At 46.6% G+C, this 25,496-nt stretch overlaps 1 protein-coding gene across 1 annotated transcript in view; it reads left to right on the top strand.

Moving 5' to 3' along the window:
- VAT1L (vesicle amine transport 1 like) overlaps window positions 1-15,189 on the top strand; it is a 166,206-nt gene extending 151,017 nt beyond the window's left edge. Inside the window, exons 8-9 of the mRNA XM_084757885.1 lie at window positions 11,077-11,160; window positions 12,715-15,189. Of these exons, the coding sequence (XP_084614011.1) occupies window positions 11,077-11,160; window positions 12,715-12,813 (183 nt within the window). The 3' untranslated portion in view covers window positions 12,814-15,189. The remainder of the gene's footprint in view (window positions 1-11,076; window positions 11,161-12,714) is intronic.
- Window positions 15,190-25,496: the final 10,307 nt, after the last annotated feature.

Raw genomic sequence — 25,496 nt, 5'->3', positions numbered from 1 at the left:
CAATCTCCCTTCGTTGTCAATAAACTCCATTCATTCTTTAAATCCAAGTTCAATTATTTTATTTTCAGACTTCTCCTTGGTCCTCAGTCCAGGTCAAATCCCAATCTCCATGTCCTCACACCAATGGGCAATGATCAAACGGCAATGTTGGTGTTTAGCTTGTGTATCTGTATGACTAAAGACCAGCATGGGCAGGGACTGCTGGAGACACCACAGTCTTCCCCAAGCCAAGTTTGAGTGTACACTCAACACACTTTGCATATTTTTTGAAATTAGACCTCACACTTTAGCCTAGGCTGGCCTAAAATCCACAGCAACCCTCTTAACTGATGACCCGGCTTCAGTAAATTTGATGAATATTTTAACTGTGCAGAACCTAAGTGTCGTAGGTGAAACAGCAGCACATTTAGCCTTGGGGTTTGAAGACTGAACGATGGACGTGTCCACTGAGGCGTTTCAGAGTTCAAGAAGCCAGCAAAGAGGTTCAGCTACCTAGAAACCAGCAAAAGCATAAAGTTTCCCACCCCAGGCTTGAAGGTGTGTGGAAAAGCATTACTATCACTGGGCTTGTTAGGGTCAGAGCCTGGTCGCTGCCAGACCTACTAACCTGTGTTTGTCCATCCACTTTTAAGAAGCCAATATATATATATATATATATATATATATATATATATATATATATATATATATATATATATATATATGGGAAAACCAGAAAGGGGAGATTTATTCAATGTGGCCACTCTGGGAAGAAGGACAAAGTGATCCAGCCCTCACCCCACCCCACTGTCCACCTTCAGGGCTCTAGAATGAGGCTTGAGTCAAAGTAGAAGCCAGAGATAAAACAGTCCTGGTCAAGTGGTGGTTCTGCCTGTCATTGTCTGAGCACCGTCCTCTCCTCTGAGCTTAGGTATACGGCTAGTTGTCAGAACTGTGTATAGTCCCTTCCTGGGACACAATCTCCACCCCTGCTTGGTGCTGCATTTTATTGTTTTCCTTCCCCTACCGTGACATTCATGGGGGGATTTCAATTCCTTGGGGGTACTTTGTTTCACTGGTGTGATAGCCGAGAGAAAGGCACAAATATCTCTGTAAAATATGTTTCTGCTTGTTAGGACAGTCACACCGCCAGGTGCCAGAGAGGGAGCTGGGGGCTGGCCATGGCTGCAGTTACAAAGAGACCTAGCTCCAGCCAGAAATCAGCCCCAAGGCAGGGTTGACCAAGGGGGAAGCCCCCGCTATCCCTCTTGTCTTCTGCTCTTCTGCCCGTGTCTCTTACAGCAGAGGAATGGACAAAGAGGCCTGAGGAAGGGTGAGAGGCCCAGTATCCTAAGAATAAGCAGAACACCCAGGGCGCAATCTGTGAGTCGGCCTTGCTTGACTTCTGGAAAGTTCATCTCTCCTAGTTCTGGTGTAGATAGAAATAAACACACTCAGCCGTAATTGCTCCACAGTTCCCCCTGCTTCTACATGCTGTGAGCCAATTAAATTTTCCCTGTGGGTCATGCCCTGAGTATTAAACACAATGGACCACATGCAGAGCATGAACCAAGCACAGCAGATGAACTATGCTAGGTTGCTGTGCAGGGGCTACACAAACAAACCAGGAACCCTGCACGAGTAAGGCTACCTGCATGCAATGAAGCAGTCTTAAATCAATTATTTGAGAACCTCTATTAGGAGGCTGCAACCTCCATGAGGGTCTGTCTTTAACCTTGGGTGTAACAGCTAGGGAAATTTGCACAGAGAAGATGGGTTTGGAGAATAAGAGTCTTGGTTGGCTGTGAGTCTGTTGAGAAGCAACATGCAAGCGATAAGAGTCCCAGGATACCCACAAAGGGTTGTTCTCAGTCAGTGCACTGTGACATAGCTTTGCTCATCCTAAACCCTCAGCATCATCAGGCCGACGATGCAAGCTGCCCGCCTGCCACTGGCCTTCCTCCTTCTGAGCTGTTCACCTTCTTTTCCCCTCCCCTCATCCTAGTCCTGAATCTCAGATTCTGTGGCCCATTCCATCTCAGATCCACATTCTAAGGATGGAGATGGAAGAAGAAATTGATGTTCACCATCATGTTCAACAACAAAAGTCAAAGATGTCAAGGAGAGCGTATTTATTATTTACATAGTATTCTGCCTGCATGTACACCTGCACAGCAGAAGAGGGCACCAGATCTCACTATAGATGGTTGTGAGCCACCATGTGGTTGCTGAGAATTGAACTCAGCACGTTTGGGAAACCAACCAGTGTTCTTAACCTCTGAGGCATCTCTTCAACCCTAGATGTGTGTTATTTTATCATCATATGATCCCTGTGGTATTGTCAGACATATTCACTCACCTATTCTGATCCGTTTGTATGTTAGAGCACCATCATGGGCTATCTTTAGCTCTTGATGCCCTCAGTTCCTCAGTTACCAGATCCTTTCTGTCACACTACATTATCCATGGGTCACAGCCATGTTGGACTGTCACATGAGCGGGGCCAAAGACAAGAGTATAAGCAAAGGCATCCAGCCCACGAGTGGCCACTTTTCTTATACCCTCAAGTCTTACCTGAGCCACTAGGACAAGTGGAAAGTCCCCACATGGTCTGAAAGCAAGCAAGCAGAGAAACATCGAAGCCAGCTGAGAAATGTGTGTTGATGGGAGCGGTTGTCTTTGAAGGCCTATCCTCTGGGTCCACAGCATGTTCCCCTCATAATAAATGTGACTGTGATAGAGTGAGGGAGGCCTGGTAGTCAGGAAGCAACCTCCATATAGACACCAGACAGATATCAGCTGGAGTCCACATCTTATGTGGGGGTGGCACAGCCCATAACTTAATAAACCATTGGAGTCACAGAGGAAGTCACTTGCCACCAAGCATGGCCACCCGGGTTCTATCCCTAGGAGCCACATAGTGTAAAAAGAGCACCTAGTGCTACAGGTTGTCCTCTGACCTCCACGTGTGCACCATGGTGAACACACACACACACACTCACACACACACTCACACACACTCACCCACACACACATACACTCACCCCCCCCCACACACACACACACATGAACGTAATGAAAGAAGAAAGGAGGTAGGAAGGAATCATCCTAGGGTTCTATGAGAGAGCTTAGTTATTTTTCAGAGTCCCAGTAGAGGGCGCTGAGACCTCAGATTTCCTCCTAAAATAACTTTTGGTAGAGAACATCTTCCAGGTACTGAGCAGACATCAAGTGAAATTAGTTTGGGCCGATCACTATGCCAAATTCCTAATGTGCCATGCCTTGTCACTCTTCATAATGGTTCTGTGACGTGCCCTAACCTTGTGATGGACAGAGTGAGTTCCCCCAAAGACCTCTACATTCTCATCCCCAGAGCCTGGGGTCATGTGACCTCACAAAGCAAAGGCTATTTTGCAGATGAAACTAACTTAAGAATCTTGAGCTGGTCGTGATGGTGCATGCCTTAAATCCCAGCACTTGGGGAGGTAGAGGCAGGCAGAGCTCTGTGAGTTTGGGGCCAGCCTGGTCTACAAAGTAGGACAGCCAAGGTTACACAGAGGCACCCTGTCTCAAAGCGGGGGAAAGAATCTTGAGATTCTTGAGATGGGTAAGTTAACCTGGATTATCTTGTGGGACCCAAGTAACTACATGTGTCCTTAAAAGTCAGAGGCAAGGGAGCGAAAGTTGGAGAGATGAGGAAGTTCTAGACTTTGAAGATGGTAGCGAGGACATAGTGGCAAAGGGACGCAGGCTTCTAGGAGCTGGAAACCTCCAGAGAGAAACATAGCCTTGAACCTACCTTGATTTTGAACCAGTGTGACCCACCTCAGATTCATGACCCCCAGAGCAATAGGAAAATACATTCGTGCTTTGGGTACTATGCTAGAAGTAATTTGCTACGTCAGGGAGAGCAAATGCATGCACAACTCTCCCTACACTTCACAGGGGAAAGGCATTCCAGGCACATTGGGCAATAGTGCCATATCATGAATGCAGGAATCTGGATTCCAACTGAGGTCCTGAGGCTTTGCAGGGCAGTCTGGGATCATCATAGGAATGGCAGAAAGTAGTAGGGAATGGTGGGGTGGGGTGACAGGGACCCTGAGGAAGTCCACTGTTCTCCCCTTTCACACTAGATAAGCAGGTTGCCCCTCCCACTGCCATATTTTCTTCATAACCAAGCATCACTCTCTCTTTTTTGAGTACATATGTTTTTGAGAGGGTCATGGAATCTTTTTCTTTGTCTTAATTTGTTTCATAGGGGAAACTGAGGTTCCTTCAAAGGGGAGAAGGGGCCAGAGAGATGGTTCAACAATTAAAAGCATTTGCTGCTCTTCCAGACCTGAGTTTTGGTTTCCCAGTAACCATGTAGGATCACAACTACGTATAACCCCAACTCCAGGGACATGCAACGTCCTCTTCTGGTCTCCAAGGGCACAGCATTCCTGTGTATATACCCACATGTACACATACACACACACACACACACACACACACACACACATGTTGACATATGAGGAAGACAAAACACAAGGACATCAGCCAGCGTTTACCAAGTAGACACAGAGCCAGTCACCCCTGCCACTATCTACCTCCGTCGCCATCTGAGTAAGCCTCATGAAGAACAGCAGTGTCAGAGTAGGTTCCTCTGACTTTAGGATACAAGCTGAGGAGTCTGAATGGCATGGCTCAGATTCCCTGCCTCCCACTGTGCGGGTGGGAAACTAGTGCCAGTGGGTAGGGCCTGAGAACTTCTAGAATGCCTGGCCCTGGGAAATCCTGAAGCTGCTGAAACGCATCTGATAGTCTAACAGCTAACAGAAGCTGTTGTCTCCCATGAGGGGTATGGAAAGAACAGTTCTGATTAGGAATAGACCCCTGGAGGCCACCCGGAAAGTGCTGAGCAGGCCACCAAGACACAGCTGCCCAACTCTGGGAAGTGAGGTAGACGCAGGATGGAAACCCACTGGGTGAAGCTCAGCACATAACATCTCAACAGTTCCACATAACCACTTGTTCATTTATATGTCATTCATTCTGCATACTGACCTTCCTTTGCACTGGGGGGCTCCAGTAGGCACCCCCAAGCTGCCTATGAGCCATGTGAAGACTCTGGATATTTGAGGAGGGGCTAGCCTGACTTTTGATAGTCTGTAAGCTTACAGTATATCCCAAATTCCTAAAAACACAGAACAAACACACACCATTAACTTAATATCTTGTTGAGAATATATTGAAATGAGAGAGCTTTAGATAGTGTCACAGTTACAGTCTGCCAGTGGGACAAATATCATGTCCAAAATCAAACTTAGAGGAGAAAAGAGTTTACTTCCATTCACAGGTCAGAGTCCATCATTGGGGGGAAAGCAGAGCGGGAACTTGAAGTAGAAACCATGGATGGAAAACTGTGTGGTGAACAATTTATAGACCAATGTTTTCCTAGCTCTCTTATACAAGCCAGGGCCACCTTTTCAGGGAATGGTGCCGCCCACAGTGGTCTGGGCACTCCTATCTCAGTTAACAAAATAATCCCCCACAGACATGCCCACGGGTGAATCAATCTGTTCTGGGTAACCCCTCTCTTGAGACTCCCTTCTCAAATGATTGTTACAGTATTTTGTATCCGTTCGGCCTACAAAGCAAATAACTGACACAGAGAGACTAAAACGTACTTTAAATCTGCCAGCACTTCGCCGGGCAGAGTCGGAACCGATTTTAATCTACTCGTAAACTAAACAAACTACTCTAAACCTTGTAACATACATATATTCCAAACACTTGCCACTATGACCCCTTGGCTGCACGTCCAGTTTCTACCATTCTCCTCCAACCATCCAAAAAACCCTTCCCTCTCCAACCCACAAACTTTTCTCCTCTCCTCCAGGAAGTCCCGCCTTCCACTTCCTATCCTTCTGCCCAGCTGATTGGCTAAACAGCGCTTTATGATGGGTGATACACTCACTTAGCATTCCTCCACAAATGACACAAGGGTATTGACAGGTAAAGCTAAGTAAGACAGATATATTCAGTAAAATACATCATCAAAATCAACCTCCCTGGCTACTTTTTTACATTTCTTCCTGTGCCTAATCAGAAAACCTTTTGTCGTGTTTGTAGCTTGCTTTACGTTTGTGTTGAAACACAGACAGTGTGGTTCTGTTGGCTTACAATATAAAGGCTGATGTCGCTGCCTCAAGTCCAGGGATGGCGCTGATGTTATCGCCCAGCCAGACTTGCCAGGATCCTACCGTACTCGGCCAGATTGCGACAGCCAAGCGTACTGTGCACAGAGCAAGTACCTGGAAGAGCTCATAGCTGTACTGGCAGCTGAGCTAGTCCCGGGACTGGGGAGCTCCAGGAAGTGACCTGGAGCATGCAGAAGCACAACAGACAGCCTACTGAGGTTCTTAAGCTGTGGGGTAAAGGGTACAAGAACTGAGGGAAGGATAACAGACATTGCTTCTGGGGCATGCAGTCAAGGACAGAGTGGCACACATGGCAAGCCACCTGTGAAGCCATGAAACATTCCGCTAGCCACATTCAGAAAAGGACCAGAAGATAACCTTTAAACATTGGCTACAAGCCCTGATGAGATATTTTACTGGTTTTGTTTTGTTTTGTTTTGTTGCAGTTTTAAAGAGGATTTTTGTAAAATTTTGTTAAATGTGCCCGTGCTCGCATGCATGACGCAAGCATGCAAACATACATGCTTGCCCAGTGTGAGTGCAGACTGCCATGGAGGCAAGAAAGGACCACTGAATCCCCCCTGGGGGTGGAGTTACAGGTAGCTGTGAGCCACCCAATATCCGATATGGGTGCCAGGAACCAAACTCTAGTCCTCTGCAAAAGCAGTATGTGCTCCTAACCACTGAGCCATCCCTCCAGCCCCTATTTTGTACTGTGGAGACTTTATAACTACTAAATCATTGAAGTCTGGCTTTAAATTCTACAGTGACCAAATGTGGCAGTTAATTCCACATTCGCGTGCTCTTGTAACAGGTGACCTGTAGCTACTGGATTAGGCAGTGCAAGCCTACAAGACTCTTCCCTTTTTTATGCAGTCTTGGTTTCAAACAGAAAGATGCATTAGGAAAGGCCTTCTGGTAAATGCCGGGAAGACAGGTCTCCTCAGGTGCTATCAAATATCCGGAGAATGTCACCTATTCTGGGCCCTTTCGTAAGCTGATAAAAAAAGGTAACAAGGTCTGTGTTCAGACTTTTACCATTCAGGGATATGAGCAGAGGGCAGCCCTGGGGTATGTGGCCAGCACAGCCCTGTAATGGGTTTTTCCCAGAGTCCCAGGAAGAAGCAGCCGGCATTCACGCCTCCAACTCGGTTCTCCCTTCTGAGTGACAAGCCAGAGGCAGAGTTCTCAGAGGCTCCCTCCTTATGTTTCATTCTGGTTTGTGAAAAGCTGTTGCAAACGTTCCCTCAAGAAGCTCAGCATGTGGATGAAATAGCTCCACGCGTGCAAAATGCTACACACTGTGCCTGATAAAGAATTGATCAAACCGAGTTGTCTCCTTCTTTCTAAGCCTCTGACAGTGGGGCTCCCGCACAACTCCAGGAGCATCCTGTAAAAAGCGTGGAGAGTCTAACAGCATGACTGGGGTGGGGGTAATTAAATGACCTCTGGAGCTTACTCCCAGCCCTTTATCCATTTTCTGTAGACAGAACTTCAAGGCAGTGTTTCATTTCAGAGAGAAATTTCCAAAAAATATGGAGATTAAAGGCAATCCTGCAGAGGGCTTCTCCCAGTGCCTCAAGCAGCATGAGCCACTTTAACTAGTGAAAAAAACAAACAAACAAACCCAGCTCCCTGCATTTTCCTGGGCTCCAGTGCAGCACAGAAACAGTGTAAAGTGTGCCTAACTGCCTCCCGCCATCCTGGCAGTTCTGGCTGAGACAGGAGGATTACAAACTCATTGTCCACTTGGACTACAGACTAAATCCCATGCTACCCTGGGAAACTTAGTGAAACCCTGTCTCAAAATAGAAAGTAAAGAGTAGGCAGGGGGTGGGGCTCAGTTGTAGAGCATTTGACTAGAATCCACCAGGGAGGGTCTAGGGACGTGACTCAGTGGTAGAACAGCTGTCTACAGTCTGTCAGTAGGGGGCTGGAGGTTTGGCTCAGCATCAGAGTGCTTTGCTAGAAACCATCAGGAAAGATCTAGGAACGTAGCTCCATAGTAGTGTGCTTGGTCAGAATTCACCAGTGAGGAAATAGAGCTTAGCGGTAGAGCGTTTGCCTAGGATGTGACAGAGTGACTGGGGCAGTGGTCCAGTGCTTTACCAGAATCCACCATCCAGGGGCTGAGGTAGAGCATTTGCCTGGTACACAAAGAGTACCAGTGTTCCTGACACCCAAAAGGAGCATTGTGGGAGACCTCAAGTGAAACAGTCAACTCTAGGTAAAACTAAGGGAGAAAATGCTGGATTTGAACGCTATTCAACCTGATTCTGAGCCACACTTCCGTTCCTGTTGTCAGGTAATCTTTGAATGAATTACTTATGCTCTTTAGCCTCAGGATACTTATCCTTAAAATGGGCACTCACTATACATATCTTGCAAGCTAAGCATTATATACGCAAGGTAGGAGTCTGTTAAATATTTATTATTTCATTCACTGCCCCCCTCAAAAAACAGTGAATTTTAAAAGCATTTGTAATTTCATAAGTTCAGGATAGGGTACCAAGATCTGGGTATGATGTAACTGGGTCCTTTGGCTCCCACAGGCTACAGTCAAGACATCATGCTGGGTATGGTCTCCTTTCAAGGGTTAACTGGAGAAGTATCTGCTTCTAAGTTCTCTGGGCGGACGGGGTCACGGGGGGGGGGGGGGTCGTTGTCAAGATTCAGATCCTCAGAGGAGCTGAGGGTCTCAATTCCTTAGTGGCTATTGCATGGAATGTGTCATGTCTTCCGTCTGTCATGAAGGGATTCCATAGGGCAGCCCCCATGGATGTGCCATGCCTCGCCAGAGGCACGGCAGCACAGATGTGACCTTTTATAACTTAATCTTGGAAGAGGGACCCCATTCACTTCTGCCGCGCTCTGCAGGGAAGCAGGTCCCCAGCTCCAGCCTACACTCAAGGGCAGAGAATGGCGCAAGGGCAGGAGGACTCCCGGGGGGGGGGGGGGCGGGCAGAGAGCTATACTAACAACTATATGTCATCGTGTGGAGTTTTTCAGTAAGCACAGTGACCGCGCCTCATCTACAGATTCCACACCAGCGGCTTCCCATGGACGAGGAAGCACCCGGGGAGGAAAACCGCACAGACACGCAGACGTTAACTTGCTGTTGTGGTTCTCCGTGTGGTAGAAAAGCACTTTATCACGTGGTATTTGGTGGTGCAGTGACCTAAAAAGGGCTTACAGTCTATGGGGGAAGGTATGAAGGGTCTATGTAGACACATATACATGCTCTATACAAGAGCGCTCACCGTGTTGGAATGCATGGAGAGCTTTGGAATCCACCTGCCACATATATCCAGGGGCAACGGTGGTACTGGTTTTTATGACCAAGTATGAAAATAATTCACAAGTCACTGTGTAAATGCAGGGAATCAAATGGTTTGGTTTTAGGAATAAAAAAAAATTAGCAATCACGTGACACTATCAGTCTACAAAAAAAGAGATTGTTTCACACCAAAAACAAAAACAAAAACAAAAACAAAAAACCTGCATTGAATTTATATTTAATGTTTATTTGACAGCATGTTACCACATAACATTATTTAGACTGGACAAGTGGAGTCAAAATGTTCTCCCCCACCCCTCACCCCCACCTAACTTTCAAGGTGCACCTGCAAGCTTTCCTAGTTATTTTAGAATACCTACATTTTTATAGAGATGTAAATAAAAACTACTCCTCTCGGTTTTCTCATTTAGAAAGATTACAAAAGCGTTCAATCCTGCTGTGTCTCCTTCATAATTAGTGGCATATATCTTTCTTTCCCTTAACAGTTCTGCAACATTTCTGTTCGGTAGATGAATGTAAAAGCCATTGTTTATTTACCCATCCCTTTACGGTGACATATGAGCTGTTTCAGTGTTTTGCCACTAAATGCAATGCAGTCATTATCTTTTATGTTTTTCTCCCGTAAATGGAATTGTGTCTCTAAAGTCCTGGGGAAAAAAAAAAACAATTTGAACACAAACATTTTAATGGTTCTGTGAGTTTGGATCCAAATGAATAGAAGACTTTTATTTTCAAATAAGCAAACACTTCTTCATCAGCCACAGGCTGAGTTCCTCACATGCAGTTAACTGTGTCTGATTTTCTATTTTTTTTTTCTAATGCCATAGCATCTAGCCTTGAAACAACATTTACTGAACACTCGTGGGCTGAAGGAACAAGAATATTCTAAATTGTGAGACTTTACAAAAAATATTTAGACTCAACCTATTATGAATTTTTATAAATTGACTTTTGTGAGGCAAGAAATGTTGCATTCCCATTTAGATGTCACTTGAGATGTGGAGGGCGTACGTGGCTCAGTGTCTTCTTCATTAGTCCCCACAGCGCCCCCTGCAGTTCACTTTCTGCACCGCAGCAGAAGGAAAGGCTCAGAACAAACAGGATTGTGTTTTACAGCTTTCACAGAGGGTTCCTTACCCCGTCGTCGTCCCCTACCCCGCCCCCCCCGCCCAGGGACATTCATGGGTCTCACCTGCTGAGGGAAGCAGTTTCATTTTGGGGATATTGCAAATGCGCTTCAGCCTTAGTAACTGGGCCTTATTTACCCAAATTATGAATCAGAATTACGTAACACTTCAGAAGACAGGACTTAAATGACTCTCACAAATACTCTTTTTCTTTTTTTAAACACTCCTTATGACCACTCTGACTTTTAAATATATATATTTACCCTCTCCTTGTGAAAACTGTAACACTCATTTTTCAGACCCAGAAGACTTACAGGGCCGGTCAGAGTGTATGGTTGACAAAAGGCAAGTATTTGCACCACAGAAAGGTTACTGGCTGAACCACTGTTTGAGCTGCAGCGCCCTCTGGTGGAAGGCCGGCGGATTGACTTCTTCAGGCCCGTTATGCAGGAGCCAGATCTCACTAATGTCTCACCTTGTGTCTCAGGTAAAGGAGGCCATGCAGCGCATCCACGACCGAGGAAACATCGGGAAGTTAATTCTCGACGTGGAAAAGACCCCGACTCCTCTGGTAAGTGAAATGCAGAGGAAACTACCCAGCTCAACACCCAAGAGCCACGCACTGAGTTGAAAGTGGAGGAAGGCAGAATAGAAAAAGACCATTTACAGTAGCTATCCCTAGGCTGCCACCAATGGGAAGGTAGCATGCACATTTATGCGCCCAACAGAATATGGTGCCCGCTGCCTGCACGATGCTTCCTGGTGCTCCTGTTGAATTCACTCGCTTTTTTTTATCCGGATGAAGCCCTGATATCCAGGCAGTCCACAAGAAAACAGCACATCAGATTTACCTGTTCCCCTATCTAACTGCTTTGGGGGAGGGGTAGCATACGGTGTGGCCCTTAAGGCACAGGCTCTCAGGCTGCATGCATTCAAAACCTGGTGCTCAGTCCATTTGCAACGTGGGAAAGTTGCTTCGCACGCCATCGTTGGTCCTGTTTATGAACTAGAGATTGACAGGTTCTTCTGGGTGAGTTAGGAAGGCAGTCACTGAGCATGCCTAGCCATCCTAAGTTCTGGGTAAGCTAAAGAGAGAACCCGTGGAGGTTTGTTGTTGCTCTAAGTTTCTCTGCTAAGACACTAGTCTTGCAGCATTATCTGTCATTTTCGAGAAAAAAAAAAAACCCTAAAATGACGCATAGCTCTTGGTCCAAGTGTGTATTTCCAGAAACAGATCCTTGTCTTCTGTAGCCATAACATGGCTCATGTGCAATGGACATTTCACTCCATACAAGACAGTTAAAGGAAGATGCACTTTTGTGACACTTAAGCCTGCTGTTCACAATGTAGATATAGTATTTAAACTACGAAGTAACAGGACTGTTGGGGAAATGATAGCATGAGGGTAGGGAGAAAGGACTAGGGTCCCAGGACTCCCATACACTGTGCCCTACAGGAATAGGTCTCTTTGAGCCCCATGCATAGAAGGTTCTGGAGCTGCACTGACTAACTCTTGCATTTAATCAAAATACTCAGCACTGGCTTTCTATGCAGAGGCACTGTCTGTCTCCGTGGACCCATGAAACTCTGTTTGGTGCTTGGGCTGGGGTTAGGCCAGCTTGACCAAGTGGCATAACCCATCAAACTAAGGCCAAAAAGACCTTCATCCAGCAAGCCAGACCTCATTTCCAAGAAGGCGGAGGATGGCTGAGAATAAGATGCCGCCATGCCTCTGCTTCTGTTGAGTTATTGTTCGCATTTTCTGGGCATAGTTTTACTCTGACCCACTCAAAGGAACAAAGTGACAGTAAGGAAAGGGTATAGGGAAGATGTCACAGCCCTTTCTAAGTGGAAAACTAGAACTGAAGGGAAGACAGCATGAAGCCAGGCTGAATCTAGGGCATCATGACATTCTGGATGGACCCAGTGACATCATTTCCAGAGCTGTTAAAGGAAGCATCAGGGACTTAGCAGGTGTTAGTAAAGGGGATAGAAGGATTCCCCTGAGATGCTTTCTCTTACGGGAATGGCCACTCTGGAAGAGGTTGGTCCCATGATGCTCAGAGACAGCAAGGGCATGGGTACACAACCTCCATCCATCACCATGACCTCTGTTGAATTACAGATGGCCAATGACAGCACGGAGACCAGCGAGGCAGGGGAGGAGGAAGAGGACCACGAAGGTGACAGCGAAAACAAGGAGAGGATGCCCTTCATCCAGTAAAGCAGACCTCAGAGCCCCAGCAGGTGGATGGCCGCCGTGAGAACTCTTCCGTGCCCCAGTGAACAAATGCCGTAGTCCAGTGCGTGTCGTGTTTGTCTGCAGTCAGCCAAGCTAAGAAGCTGTTGATCACTGTTATACTTGGAATTAAGTGCCAATCCCATTCCATGCAGTATTGTGTCCCCTTCCCCGTCTCTGTACCACACTCTCCCCTCCCCCTCGAATCAAACCCATCGTTCTTCGGGTCCTTCTTGACGGTTCTAGAATAGCCTTGCAAATTAATTACAAACCCATGGGGTCCCAGTGTCAGAAACCAGACATGGGGCAAGGCCACATTTGACTGAAAGATATTGTCACGGAGCCCTGACCAGATTCCTACTTGTCTTCAGGCCGATGATACTCTTTGCCAGCCAGCAATCAGCTAGGCCTCGAACCGTGGCACTCATCAGTCTGGCTAGTGGCAAGAGAGTAGGTTAGGAGCAGTATTCACAATCCCCTAAATGCAGAACTCTCCAAGCATTCTTCTTCTAAGAAGCCACACTCCTAAGGGTTGAGCCTCTCTTTAACCCTTTCCACTGGTTCTTACTTATAAACCCAAGGATGCAGATGAGAGTTCTTTCCAGGACAGAGATGGGTTGACAGCATCCATCTGAGGACCAGATACAGAGACCTCTCCTCTGACACTGTGTCTCTTGAGGAAAGTCCTCCCTGTGTGGCCACACACGGTTTATTTAAATCCTAAGAAGACTTGCCACATGTAGGCCTAACTCAGATGTCATTAAACTCATCTGTGTTCAGCCTTCAGAATTACCACATATTATTTTTAAGCTCCTGCCCAGGAAACACCTTTCCCAAGGAAGAGCTCCCTTGAAGACCATATTTGGGGTTGAAATATCAATTGGTCTCTTTTGTCTATTCAAAGCATGTTCTGGTGTGCAAAGAACACTAGGGATACAGATGGTGGCTACCCAGCATCTGATGCCAAGTGTGTGGTTCCCCCTTTCCAACACACAAAACCATGGTGCTGATTCGCAGGTTCCTTAGAAATCAGGGACCAAACTGCTTGATTGAACCCTGTTCAATTTTCCAGCTTGACAGGAGAATTTGTGTCCTTTTTTAATGGGCTTTCAAGTGACAACCATTACCTTAGAGGATGTGGAGTCTCCCTCCACAGTGGGACTCCTTAATGCCTTGTCCCAGCCCTTATGTCCCAAAGGGTTCACACGTCACTCACAAACCAAACTAGATATTAAAGGCACCCATGCGATTCTCACCCTGAACTTACTCTGCCTTCTAGAAGACCTAAGTGGGCTCTCCCATGACCTTGAGTTGGTGTTCCAAGTTTATTTCCATTTCTGAAGACTTAAGAGGGCTCTGGTTTTGCCCACTTTCTCCACTAACAAGCTTTAGGGTGGACCCCACTCTTCCCTCACGGGCTGGGAACAAACACATTTCAACAGTTTCCCTGCTTGGTTTGCAAAGTCTCTGTGGCCAGTCTCAATGTCATTTGTTGTGTTCCTTTATCTCGATCCTGAATTTGGGATGGTGACTTCCTCATGCCAAATATTTACCAGAACGGAGGCCTTTCCCCCACTGGGACTATGAAAGTCAAATATGAAGATGAGAAAAACAAGCTGCCAGCCAATAAGCCAAGGGGTAAGAGTGCCTGAAGGAGGGCCAACCACAGACTTTTGTTCCCTACCCCTGGGGAGTGCCTACCGCTCTAGCTCTTAGGCATCCAGAGAGATGGTAGCCCTTGGCTGACCACCATCAGTCACATGTCCACCGTCACCCTGCTCGAGGGTTGGTAGACCAGAGGACCACTCTCAAATAGCCTTCTGGAGAGGCTAAGAGCCACTGGTCATGGGAGCTTCTCCTGCAGGGGACATGGAACCTGACCCACATTCATAACTCCAGACGGTCTTGTCATGTACAGCATAGAAGCATGAGAAGTTATCGCTCCCCCAAATCTGTTGTCTTATTCTTAAAACTATTGATCACGCATGAGAAACCTCTCCTCCTGAGGACACAGAATGGGAACATGTGCGCGTGGCCAGCATCACCATGAAGAACGGGGGCTGAGAGGGTATGAGGGACAACTGGAATAGGTCAGTCATCATGGGGACTCTTGTGTTAAGCACCTTCCTTCCCCCCACCCCCACCCCCGGGGATGGTTTCCTGGAGTAAGTGTAAAGAGTGTCTCTGTTTGCCTTAAGGGAGCTGCGAAGGCTTCTGGGAAGGTTGAGCTTTGTTGGAATGAACCGAGCATCGTCTAATGTGTCCGTGGCTTCAGAGCTTTCGTTATATTGTTATATTGTGCCTACAAAGCAGATTATGTTTACATAAAAAAATATAAATAAAGTATTCAGCATAGCATAACCTCTTTCTGGCATCACCTCTTTCTGGCATCTTTTACTCCCCATAAATATCTGGGTGTATTCTGATTCCCTGGGCATAGCGATGCAAGCCTGAAATCCATACACTCAGCATGCAGAGAATGACTAGGCTAGCCTGGGCTACATAGTGAGCCTCTATCCCAAACAGAAACTAATTGCATGCACAGACGGAAAGGCCAATGCATGTGAAGCATCAGTGCTGGCCTGAGGTCACGTGGCTCATCAGTGACAGCTCTCACTTCATAGTACGTGGCTCCTCCACGCTATGGACCACACAGGCTGGGCTCAACTAGGTCACATGACGTGAAATTTCCCATTATCCCTAAAGGTTATCCCTAAAGGATTCTAAAAGGCCAACTCTTTCCTTTGTTCTAGAGGTTGGCCCAAGACTTCTCTGAAGAACCTTCTCGGCGCTCTCCACCCACCACTCTTCCCACAGCAGCCAGTGCCGCCCCAGTCTCTCTGTCTCTCTGTTCTCTCCCTCCTGTCCTCCCTCCTACCTCCCCGGCCAGCCCCTTTCCAAGTTTCAGTAGGGAACCTCTCTTTCCCTTTAAGGCCCCATCATGTTCAGATTGATCTCCAGAAACTGCTTCTGTCCCATGCTCCCCCTCTCTCCCCCTCCCCCCTCCCCTCCCCTCCCGTGAGATCCCATGATGGCCTTGGGCGCCCTCACACATTACAAACCTTCCTGAAAGGAACTGAGTGTCAGCTTCCTTTGCAGACCCTCTCCGCTACATTTCCTTCAGGGCAGCTGTAACATGATACATTTCTATGAAAGTCTGATTCTCAGAGCTTGTATGTCTCAAAGATGTTCATTTTCACAGTCTAAAAAAAACCTCAAGGTTATCAAGAAAAACATCTTTGCAAGCACCAGGATCTGAGCAAACAGGAGTTCACTCCTGACGGCTCCTCAGTGTTTTACCACGCTTCTCAGCAGGGAGCTGACAAACCAGACGTTGCCTCAAGCCCCCCATCCATAGGTCATGGGGATAAATCTTAATTTAGAAAGTTGGAAGGACACTGAGACATTGTGACATGTCTGGTTGTCTCCTTTGGTTTTGTCTCAATAAGGTCTCCAATAGCCATGCTAGCTTCAGTTTCACTTTGTAGTGGGGGGTGGGGGGAAGGGATGACCTTGGACTTCTGATCTTACTGTGTTGACCTCCTGAATCACAGGCCTCCATATAATAATACACAGCCTCTTTCCAGCATGGAGAATAATAGGAGTCCCAAAACTCCTATTTATTCACCTCACAGGAATATTCCCCACATCTTGGCAAAGACCAATCAATAATTTCAGCTTCACTGGACCTAATATAAATCAGTGTTCTCAGGAAGTCTATCATTAGTCCAGCTTATATCACGGGCTCATCTTCAAAGCACTCCCTGAGCAGAGGGATGGCTCTTTTGATTGTCCAGCCTGGCTGGACACGCCCATTCCAAGGACTTACCATGGTAAGATCAGATACTCTGATTGATAGCTGCTCAACAACCATGTCAAGTGACAGAGATATAGATCCTCATAGGAAGGGATACTAGCCAGTTAACTCATCTCTGGTGGTTTGTATAAAAATGCTTCCCATAAGCCTATATAGACTTGTGGTACTTTTAGGAGGTGTGGCCTTGTTGGAGTGGGTGTGGCTTTGTTGGAGGAAGTTTGTCAGCAGGGGTGCGCTCTCAGGTTTCAGAAGCTCAAGCCAGGTCTGATTGCTCACAGTCTCTTCCTGCTGCCTGCAGATCCAAATGTAGAACTCTCTGCTCCTTCTCCAGCACCATGCCTGTTTGCATGCCGCCGTGCTTCCCGCCATGATGATAGTGGACTAAACCTCTGAACTGCAAGCCAGCCCCAATTAGTTTCCCTTTATAAGGGTTGCCATAGTCATGGTGCCTCTTCACAGCAATGGACACCCTAAGACACCATCCTTGCTCGCTGATGCTATGATTCTAAGATGTAGTCTACATAGCATCTCAGGGGGAGGCACCAGGGAGGAATCAATCTCAGGCCGCTCACCATAGTAACTGCCTCTTTACTGGTGCTTGAGGCTCACACTTTCTCACTTTATTCTCTTACTCTCCTATTTCTACTTCATGCTAGCTATCCCCTTCCATATAAAGCACCCCAGTGAAGTCTTCCAATGTATAGGTTACTCTCTATGTGCCCAGCAGTGACTTAAGCTCCCACATCAGCCCCTGCCAAATCCCACCACATACAGGGTCTTGCTACACCAGAGCTCACCCCGAGCTCTACACAATTCTTGGCGTGCCAACGGCTTCCATCTGAAGCTTCTACATTGGCCTTTGTTCTTCTCCATCTGCAAGCTTACTCAAGCACACATGAGTGGTGAGTGAAGGGGGGGGGAGTACAGAGAACAAACTCGATCAATGGATGAAAAGCCTGCTGGCAGATGCCCCACCCAGCCCCCTCACCCTGTGGGCCACAGTTAAGAGCCCCAGATAGTCCCACCCCCTCATCCCCTTACTCCTACTTCCTGACATCTCTGTCCTCATAAACCACTTTGGCTCAAGCCTTTGTCTTCAAGACACCTTTGGGAGAACTCCCAATGAAAACAGCATTTTAGATGTTAATTTGCTAACGTCTCCTGGCCACTTTACAAAGTAAATGATGCTGATGCTATCCCCATTTTACAGCAGTAAAGTCCAAATCAGAGAGACATCAAATAAAATATCCAAAGCAATACAACCAGCAGCTTAGTTTCCAGAAGTCACACTGAAGAAATCAAGCTACACTCTTCCCAAATGCCCAAGTCCTTGAAAACACACACAACCACTTTCAGACACTGGAAACACTTACTCCAAATCCAAACTGGTGTCAGAACTAATACAGCTCCTGGAGCCAGTCCCTCTCTGTTTTCCAGCCGTCTTCCCAGGGGAGTAAGAAGGGATTACTTCTGTTTTTCCAACTCTGGAGAATTCTACCTAAGGCCAAGGAAAAGGGCCGGGCAGCCCTGATGACTTAAAGGGCTGTGCTGTGAGCCAGGGAGTCAGATCATTCATCCGGGTAAGCTCAGGCCACTTGTAGCCCCAAGCTCCTGCCTCTTGGATCAGTACTGGAACTTGAATTCTAGCGGGCACCAGATCAGGCATGGGCATTCGCCCACACCCACCGCTGAGACAGCAGTTTAACCCAAGGTCTTTAATACTGTGATAGCACTGCTGCCTCCACTTCAGAATTCTGATTTTCCAATGCTGTTTGGTACCGGTAATCTCATTTTAAAAGGGCTAATTGTAGCACAGTGGAAAAACTCTTCCACATGTCCCGTGAGATCAGGCATCTTGTCCCACGGACATGGTTCAACCTGGGACTCTGAGGAGGTTCATCCAGTTCCACCCAGGAGCGGACAATGCTCAGACCATCCTGCAGGAGAAGCACGCACTTGCAGAAGCACAAATATACATGCATATCACTTTAGCATCTTGCGTGAGTGGTGGGTGCGCTCTAGAACACCCTGTGGGGAGTTAAAGAGAGCGCATGGGTTACAATACAGGTGTGGATTGGATCTCGTGAAGGCGTTGTAGAAGGCCATGGGTGTAGATTGGATCTCATAAACAAGACAGAGAAGGTAGAACGTTAATGTTGGCTCTGTTTCTTAACAATTAAACTTCATTATACAACCCAACTAGCTTACACAAGAGGGAAAAAAGGTTAAAGGGAAACAAGAGTAAACCTTCCGGTATCCGTTCCACAGGATGGGCCCCTTAGGTGTCTCTGGCCTTCCCGCTGGTTCGGCTTGTTCACTGATGCTTTTTCCTGTTCCACATGCGCTCAAGCTCTTCTGAACCTGCTGCTCATCTCGTCCTCTCTGTCTTCTGTCTCTCACGTGCAAGGGCTGGTCTCCTCCTCCCATGGAGGGTCGATTAGAAACACAATAATCTGGGTGGAGTCCTCCAGTCCGCTTCCTGAATTCCAGGCCCAGGACCGCTCCACCCAGTCTATCTCAAGGTTAATCTCAGGGAGTATCCATGGTGTGTCCAAGGGCAAAGCCCGTCAAGAGTGCTTTCACCTGTGACAAAGCTTACAATCCTTCTTACATGTTAACTCTCAGATCAAAAACAAGCTTCAGAGGGAGCTTCCCCAACTATGTGACTCCTTACCATCACTGCCCTTGCTGACCCTCAGCCACTATATATAAAGAAGAGTTCATTGGGCATGGCTTGATTCCTTTATCACACAGCAAGGAGACAGAAATCAGTGGAAGGAAATGGGCTTATTCAAAGCTGATCCTGAAAAGGATACAGAAGAGATACTCCCTCAGATCTCCACATCTGTGCCTTAAGGAGCAAAGAGTGGGGAGGGTGTGAGTGCCCCTGGTAGGGTTTCATCATCCGTGGTCTGTGCCTTCTTTCCTCTGGTCTGGCGCACTACTCAGCACAGTGGATTTACACCCGTGCATGGTTAACTAGAATCCTAGAAAGGGTCTCTCCTCAACACTAAGCCTGCGGGGGGTGGGGGGATGGGGGGGGTGGGGGGGTGGGGGGGTGGGGGGGTGGGGGGTGGGGGGGTGGGGGGGTGGGGGGGTGGGGGGGGTGGGGGGGTGGGGGAGGAAGGCTGAGGGGAGGGATGGGGAACTGGGGACAGTTTCAAATGAATATCTGTTGAAGAACCTCTCCTGATTCTCATTTAGTTACTGGGTGAGATGGAGCTAAGAAGGAAGTGGCCTCATAGTGCTTGTTCGACTGAGTGCGTGAATGTGCGTGGGGTTGGGGGAGGGGGTCAGTTTAGAATTTAGCCTATCAGACTATTAGTGTCTTGAACTAAAAAAGGAAAAGACCTTTACTCACTTGCAGTATTGTTCAGAGGATTAAATGAGCAGCCCTGTGTAATAAGCAAGGTGCTGTAAATTCTCCCTACAAAGAATAATAAATGCTTAGCCATGGTTTACTGTACGCAGGCAAGAGAAAAAAATGGAAGGGCCAGTGTGCTGTAGCCACTAAGGGCATAGTTGTATAGTCAAAGTACATGGATTTCTATAAATCCAGGCCTTACCTCAAGGTATCTGGGCAGGCTTACCATGACTGTAGCAACATCACTTTCCTAATAGTAGGATGAGGAAAGTAATAGGCACCCGCTGTTGTGTTGTCTTAAGCATTGATGAGAACTTAGCCTTTCAGTTTAGTGTGTGTCTCATGGAAAGAGCTCAGACATCATCCTCAACTCCTGCTGGACCCAGGAGCGCACTCCTGTCATCCTAGAACTTAGGAGGTGGGATCAGGAGGACTAGAAGTTCAAAGTTATCCTCAGCTCCATAGCAAGCTCAAGGGCAGCCTGAGCTACATGACATCCTAGAAGGAAGGAAGGAAGGAAGGAAGGAAGGAAGGAAGGAAGGAGAATGGAAGGGAGGAGAGGAGAGGAGAGAAAGAGGAGGAGGAAAGGAAAGAAAAGGAAGGAAAGAAAGGAAAGGAAAGAAAGGAAAGGAAAGGAAAGGAAAGAAGGAAAGGAAAGAAAGGAAAGGAAAGGAAAGGAAAGGAAAGGAAAGAAGGAAAGGAAAGGAAAGGAAAGGAAAGAAGGAAAGGAAAGGAAAGGAAGGAAGGAAAGGAAAGGAAAGGAAAGGGAAAAATAAAGTAAAGGTGCTGCCGCCAGGCCTGACAACCTGAATCTAAGCTGTGGAAAGGAGAGACCTGACTTGGGGAAGTGGTCCTCACCTCTACACTCACAGTGGGCCACGTATGCATTCCTCTCCACATACAATAAATAAATAAAATGTAACAAGTTCTTCTAAATCTCTGTCTTCTTTTTTTTTTCCAAGACAAGTTTCCACTGTATAGCCTTGGCTGTCTAGGACTTGCTTTGTTGACCAAGCCGGCCTCCAACTCACTCTATAGTGAAATGCACTTTTTTCCTTACTGACAAAAATCAAGTACTCTTCTTCCATCTTGTGGGCCCCAGGAATCAAAGCCAGGTCATTAGGTTTAAAGCAGGAGCCTTTTAACCCACTGAGGCAGCATGCTGGCCCCAGAGATATTTTTTGCCTTTCTCTTCCTTCCTTTCTTTCATTCTTTCTTTTTTGGTTTTTCAAGACAGGGTTTCTCTGTGTAGCCTTGGCTGTCCTGGATCTCTCTTCGTACAGCAGGCTGGCTTCCTACTCACAGAGATCCACCTACCATTTCCTGGGATTATAGGTGTGCACCGCCACCACACCGACTTAGAGATATTTTTTAAATGGCCTTGAACACTAACAGTTTTGTTTATGGAGCCCTTCTGGCAGGGAAATTGTACTAATTTTAGTTAATTAAAAGAACAAGAGGGCGCCGGGCATGGTGGCACATGTCTGTAATCCCAGCACTCTGGAGGCAGGGACAGGCAGATCTCAGTGAGTTCGAGGCCGACCTGGTCTACAAATGAGTCCAGCCCAGCCAAGGCTACACAAAGAAACCCTGTCTCAGAAAAAAGAAAGAAAGAAAGAAAGAAAGAAAGAAAGAGGAAGGAAGAGAGAAAGGAAGGAAGGAAGGAAGACAGAAAGAAAAGAGGGGCCAAGTATGGAATCAATGAAATACCACTTAGTAACAGTCACTCTCCTGATTTACAAGAGTGTAGAAGATTCGATTTCCTGGTATTTATTTTTATAACCTCAGATTTGCACAATGAAAATGCATTATCATGCATGGTTATGACCAAAAAAGCAAACAAAAAGCAGCTGTGTTTTTCTGTTTTTGTTTTTAAGGTGGGGTCTCACTATGTAGTCCGGGTCCTTTTTGAGTTTGCTATGTAGGTCAGGCTAGCCTTGAACTGAAGAGATTCAGCTATCTCCAGTTCCTGAGGGCTGAGACTGAAGTTGTATAATGCCACACCCAGCTAAACTTTTATACATGCACATACTATACAGATCTTTTGATTTCAAGAAAAGCTTTTGTAATTCTATCTGAATGTCTTTCCTTTCCTTCCTTCTTCCTTTCTTTTCTTTTTTCTTTTTCTTTCTTTCTTTTTTTTTTTTTTTTTTTTTTTTTTGAGACAGGGTTTCTCTGTGCAACAGCGCTAGCTGTCCTGAAACTCACTCTGTACACCAGGCTGGCCTTGAACTCAGAGATTCACCTGCCTCTGCCTCCCAAGTGCTATGATTAAAAAATGTGCACCGGCCAGGCATGGCGGCCCACGCCTTTAATCCCAGCACTTGGGAGGCAAAGACAGACAGATCGCTGTGAGTTCAAGGCCAGCCTGGTCTACAAAATGGCTCCAAGACAGTCAAGGCTACAAAGAGAAACCCTGTCTCAAAAAACCAAAATAAATAAATAATATAATATAATATAATACAAATTCATTTATGGTGAAAAGCCCAGCGTGGGGCTTATTATTAAAAAGGCCTTCTCATCTCTACCTTAGCTCCTCGCCCCATAACAAGACACAGCATACAAGGTCATTCAAAATTCTCTAAGGACAGCTGTGCCCCTTCATGGGGGAACTGGGCTTGTACTTGGGTAGGGCCTACTGCCACCTTGTGGTTGTTCAAGGACATGCTTCTAATTTCCCTTTACCTCCACTATACTTTCTATTTGTTGACCCAAGTAAATGCATATCCACTACCTAGTGCTGTTAAGCACTCTGATGGATTGCTTTGAATGATATTTCCTGCTCATTGCAGTGGTAAAAATTCAGAATCACCTGGGAAGGAAGGGAGATATTTTGAAAAGTTCTCTCTAGGGGTCCTCTTGTGAAGCGTCATGGTTAGGAAATCTAGGCTGGATTCACACCAGGTAAATATACTTTAAAAATTCCAAAGATGGAGCTGGAGAGATGGCTTAGTGATTAAGAGCACTGACTGCTCTTCCAGAGGTCCTGAGTTCAATTCCTAGCAACCACATGGTGGTTCACAACCATCTATAATGTGATCTGATGCCCTCTTCTGGCCTTCAAGGGTACAAGCAGACAGAGCAATGTATACATAATAAATAAATAAATAAATAAATAAATAAATAAATAAATAAATCTTTTTTAAAAAAAAATTCCAAAGATAGGGCTGGAGCGATGGCTCAGAGGGCTAAAGCACTGGCTGCTCTTCCAAAGGTCCCGAGTTCAACTCCCAGTAACTACATGGTGGCTCTCAACTATTTATAATGAGATCTAGTGCCCTCTTCTGGCTTGCAGGTGTATATGCAGACAGAACACTGTACTTAATAAATATATAATTTTTTTAGTTCCAAAGATAGCAAACACTTGTAATGCACAAAGGAGACAGGAGACTCACTACAAACCTGACAACAGCCTTGCTGTATGCAGTAAATTACCAGCCGGCTAAGGATACTCAGTGAGACCCTGTCTCCAAAACAAAACAAAAGAGAACCAACTACGATCTCCACAAATATTCCCTTATATGCTCCCTGAAACACAGACACAAGACCTAAAGTCGAGCTGTGACACCAGAAGTTCATAATGCAGTTCTCCATGTGTGTCCGCCCGGGCTGCCTGGACATAATACTTTAAAGTTTCTCAAATTGCTTTCCTATCTGCACTGCTTTTAATCTTTTTGCAACCATGCGCACACACAATCTTGCACAGTGAGGACAGGGGCCTCTGCCAGAGTCGTGTTCATTCCTCAGGCCCCATAACTAAATCAATGATAAAAACCATGTCGCACATCCAGACTGTGACCAGCTCCAAGTTCCATCACTTCCCGCTTGATTGAGCTGACCCTGGACATGGGGCCAAGATCAGAGGGCAGACCCCCAACCTGGGCCAGCTGCTAAAACATCTGGAGTATTTGCTTAATAAACAGTTTGAGCACTACAGTGCACAACGCATAGAGAAAGGACAGTTTCAGAATAAATAAGATGCAGCCAAGGTCTTCCAGGTCCCCGACTGTCCTGTGGAATCCTTCACACATCTCTGTTTTGGCCCATGTTGCTTTTACACAGTATTCAGCCAGAACCTCTCTCTCTCTCTCTCTCAGCTCACAGTGGTGTGCTGGCAAACCAACTCACTCAAATGAAAAAAAGAAAAGACAAAGAAACAGGATAAGGAGGTCGTGGAGGGATAAAGAGAGAGAGGGAGGGAAGGAGGAAGGCAGGGGGAAGGAAGGAAGGAAAGAAGGAAGGAAGGAAGGAAGGAAGGAAGGAAGGAAGGAAGAGGTCTGATGCTGCTCATGTGTGGTGTTTAAAAAAAGTCCCATTTTGATCAATTTCTTGTTGTCAATAATTGATGGATGCGCTTACAAAATCCCCACATACTTAAGATTTGAGTATTTTGGGGAGCTAGCAAGATGGTTACTGGGTACAGGCAGGCACTTGCTTCGTGAGCCTGAGACCCTGAGCTTGATCCCTGAAACCCACCGTGGAAAGACAACTGACCCCCAATAACCATCTTCTACCCTCACAAACATGTTGTGGTCTGTACACATGTGCACACGTGCACTTGAGTATGCATACACTTGCACACACATGCATGGACACATGTGCATGCACACATACATCACACACTAATAATAAAAAAATGGTTGGGTGTTTTTATTTGTTTGTTTGCTTGCTTGCTTTTTGGTTTTTTTGAGACAGGGTCTCTCTGTGTTAGCCTTGGCTGTCCTGGACTCACTTTATAGACCAGGCTGGCCTCGAACTCACAACAATCCTCCTGTCTCTGCCTTCTGGGTGCTGAGATGAAAGGTGTGCACCACCACACCAGCAAAATAAGGGTTTTAAAGGATTAAATATTTGTGTTGGTTTTGGGTTTTGTTTGGGTTTTTTGTTTGTTTGTTTGTTTTGTTTCAACAAGACACCTCAGGCCTGTAACATGGGGTGCGTGCTCTCTATCACTAAATTACATTCCCCACGTAGTGCTGTACACTCAAGTGTTTCAAAGAAAGTTCCCACAAGGGCAGAGGAGACCTTCCTGGGAAAACAGAGGCTCAGAGGGAAAAGCAGATCCCCGCCCCCTCCCTCGCCCCAGCCCACTCCCACCCCCACCCCCCACCTCCGGGCAGATCAGAATTCTCTGTGGAGTTTGCGTAGAGCAGCAGAGGAAGTTTCCATTTTGTTTTGCTGGTTTGGGTACAGGGTCTTGCTATATAGCCCAGGTAGCTTCAAATTCCTGCCAATCCAGCTGCCTCCGCATCTCAGGGCTGCACTTACAAGCTTGCACTACCACACCGACCTGAGCGTCACTGGGACTTGTGGCGCTGAGAAGGGATTTGCCAACCGTTGAAAGGAGGTCAGCCTTGCTACAGTTCTTCTTGTCAGGCCCCAGAGGTGACTGCAGCCTGGTCTACAGAAACAATCCTTTACATGCTGCATCCTAGCTAGCTTGGCCACCTCTGGAAGCACCAAGTTACGAAGAATCCCGTTATCACA

This window comes from Acomys minous (assembly GCF_964271855.1).
Source record: "Acomys minous genome assembly, chromosome: 14".
Lineage (NCBI taxonomy): Eukaryota > Metazoa > Chordata > Mammalia > Rodentia > Muridae > Acomys > Acomys minous.
Note: the sequence above shows the minus strand (reverse complement) of the source record. Positions and strands in the feature narration are given on the sequence as shown.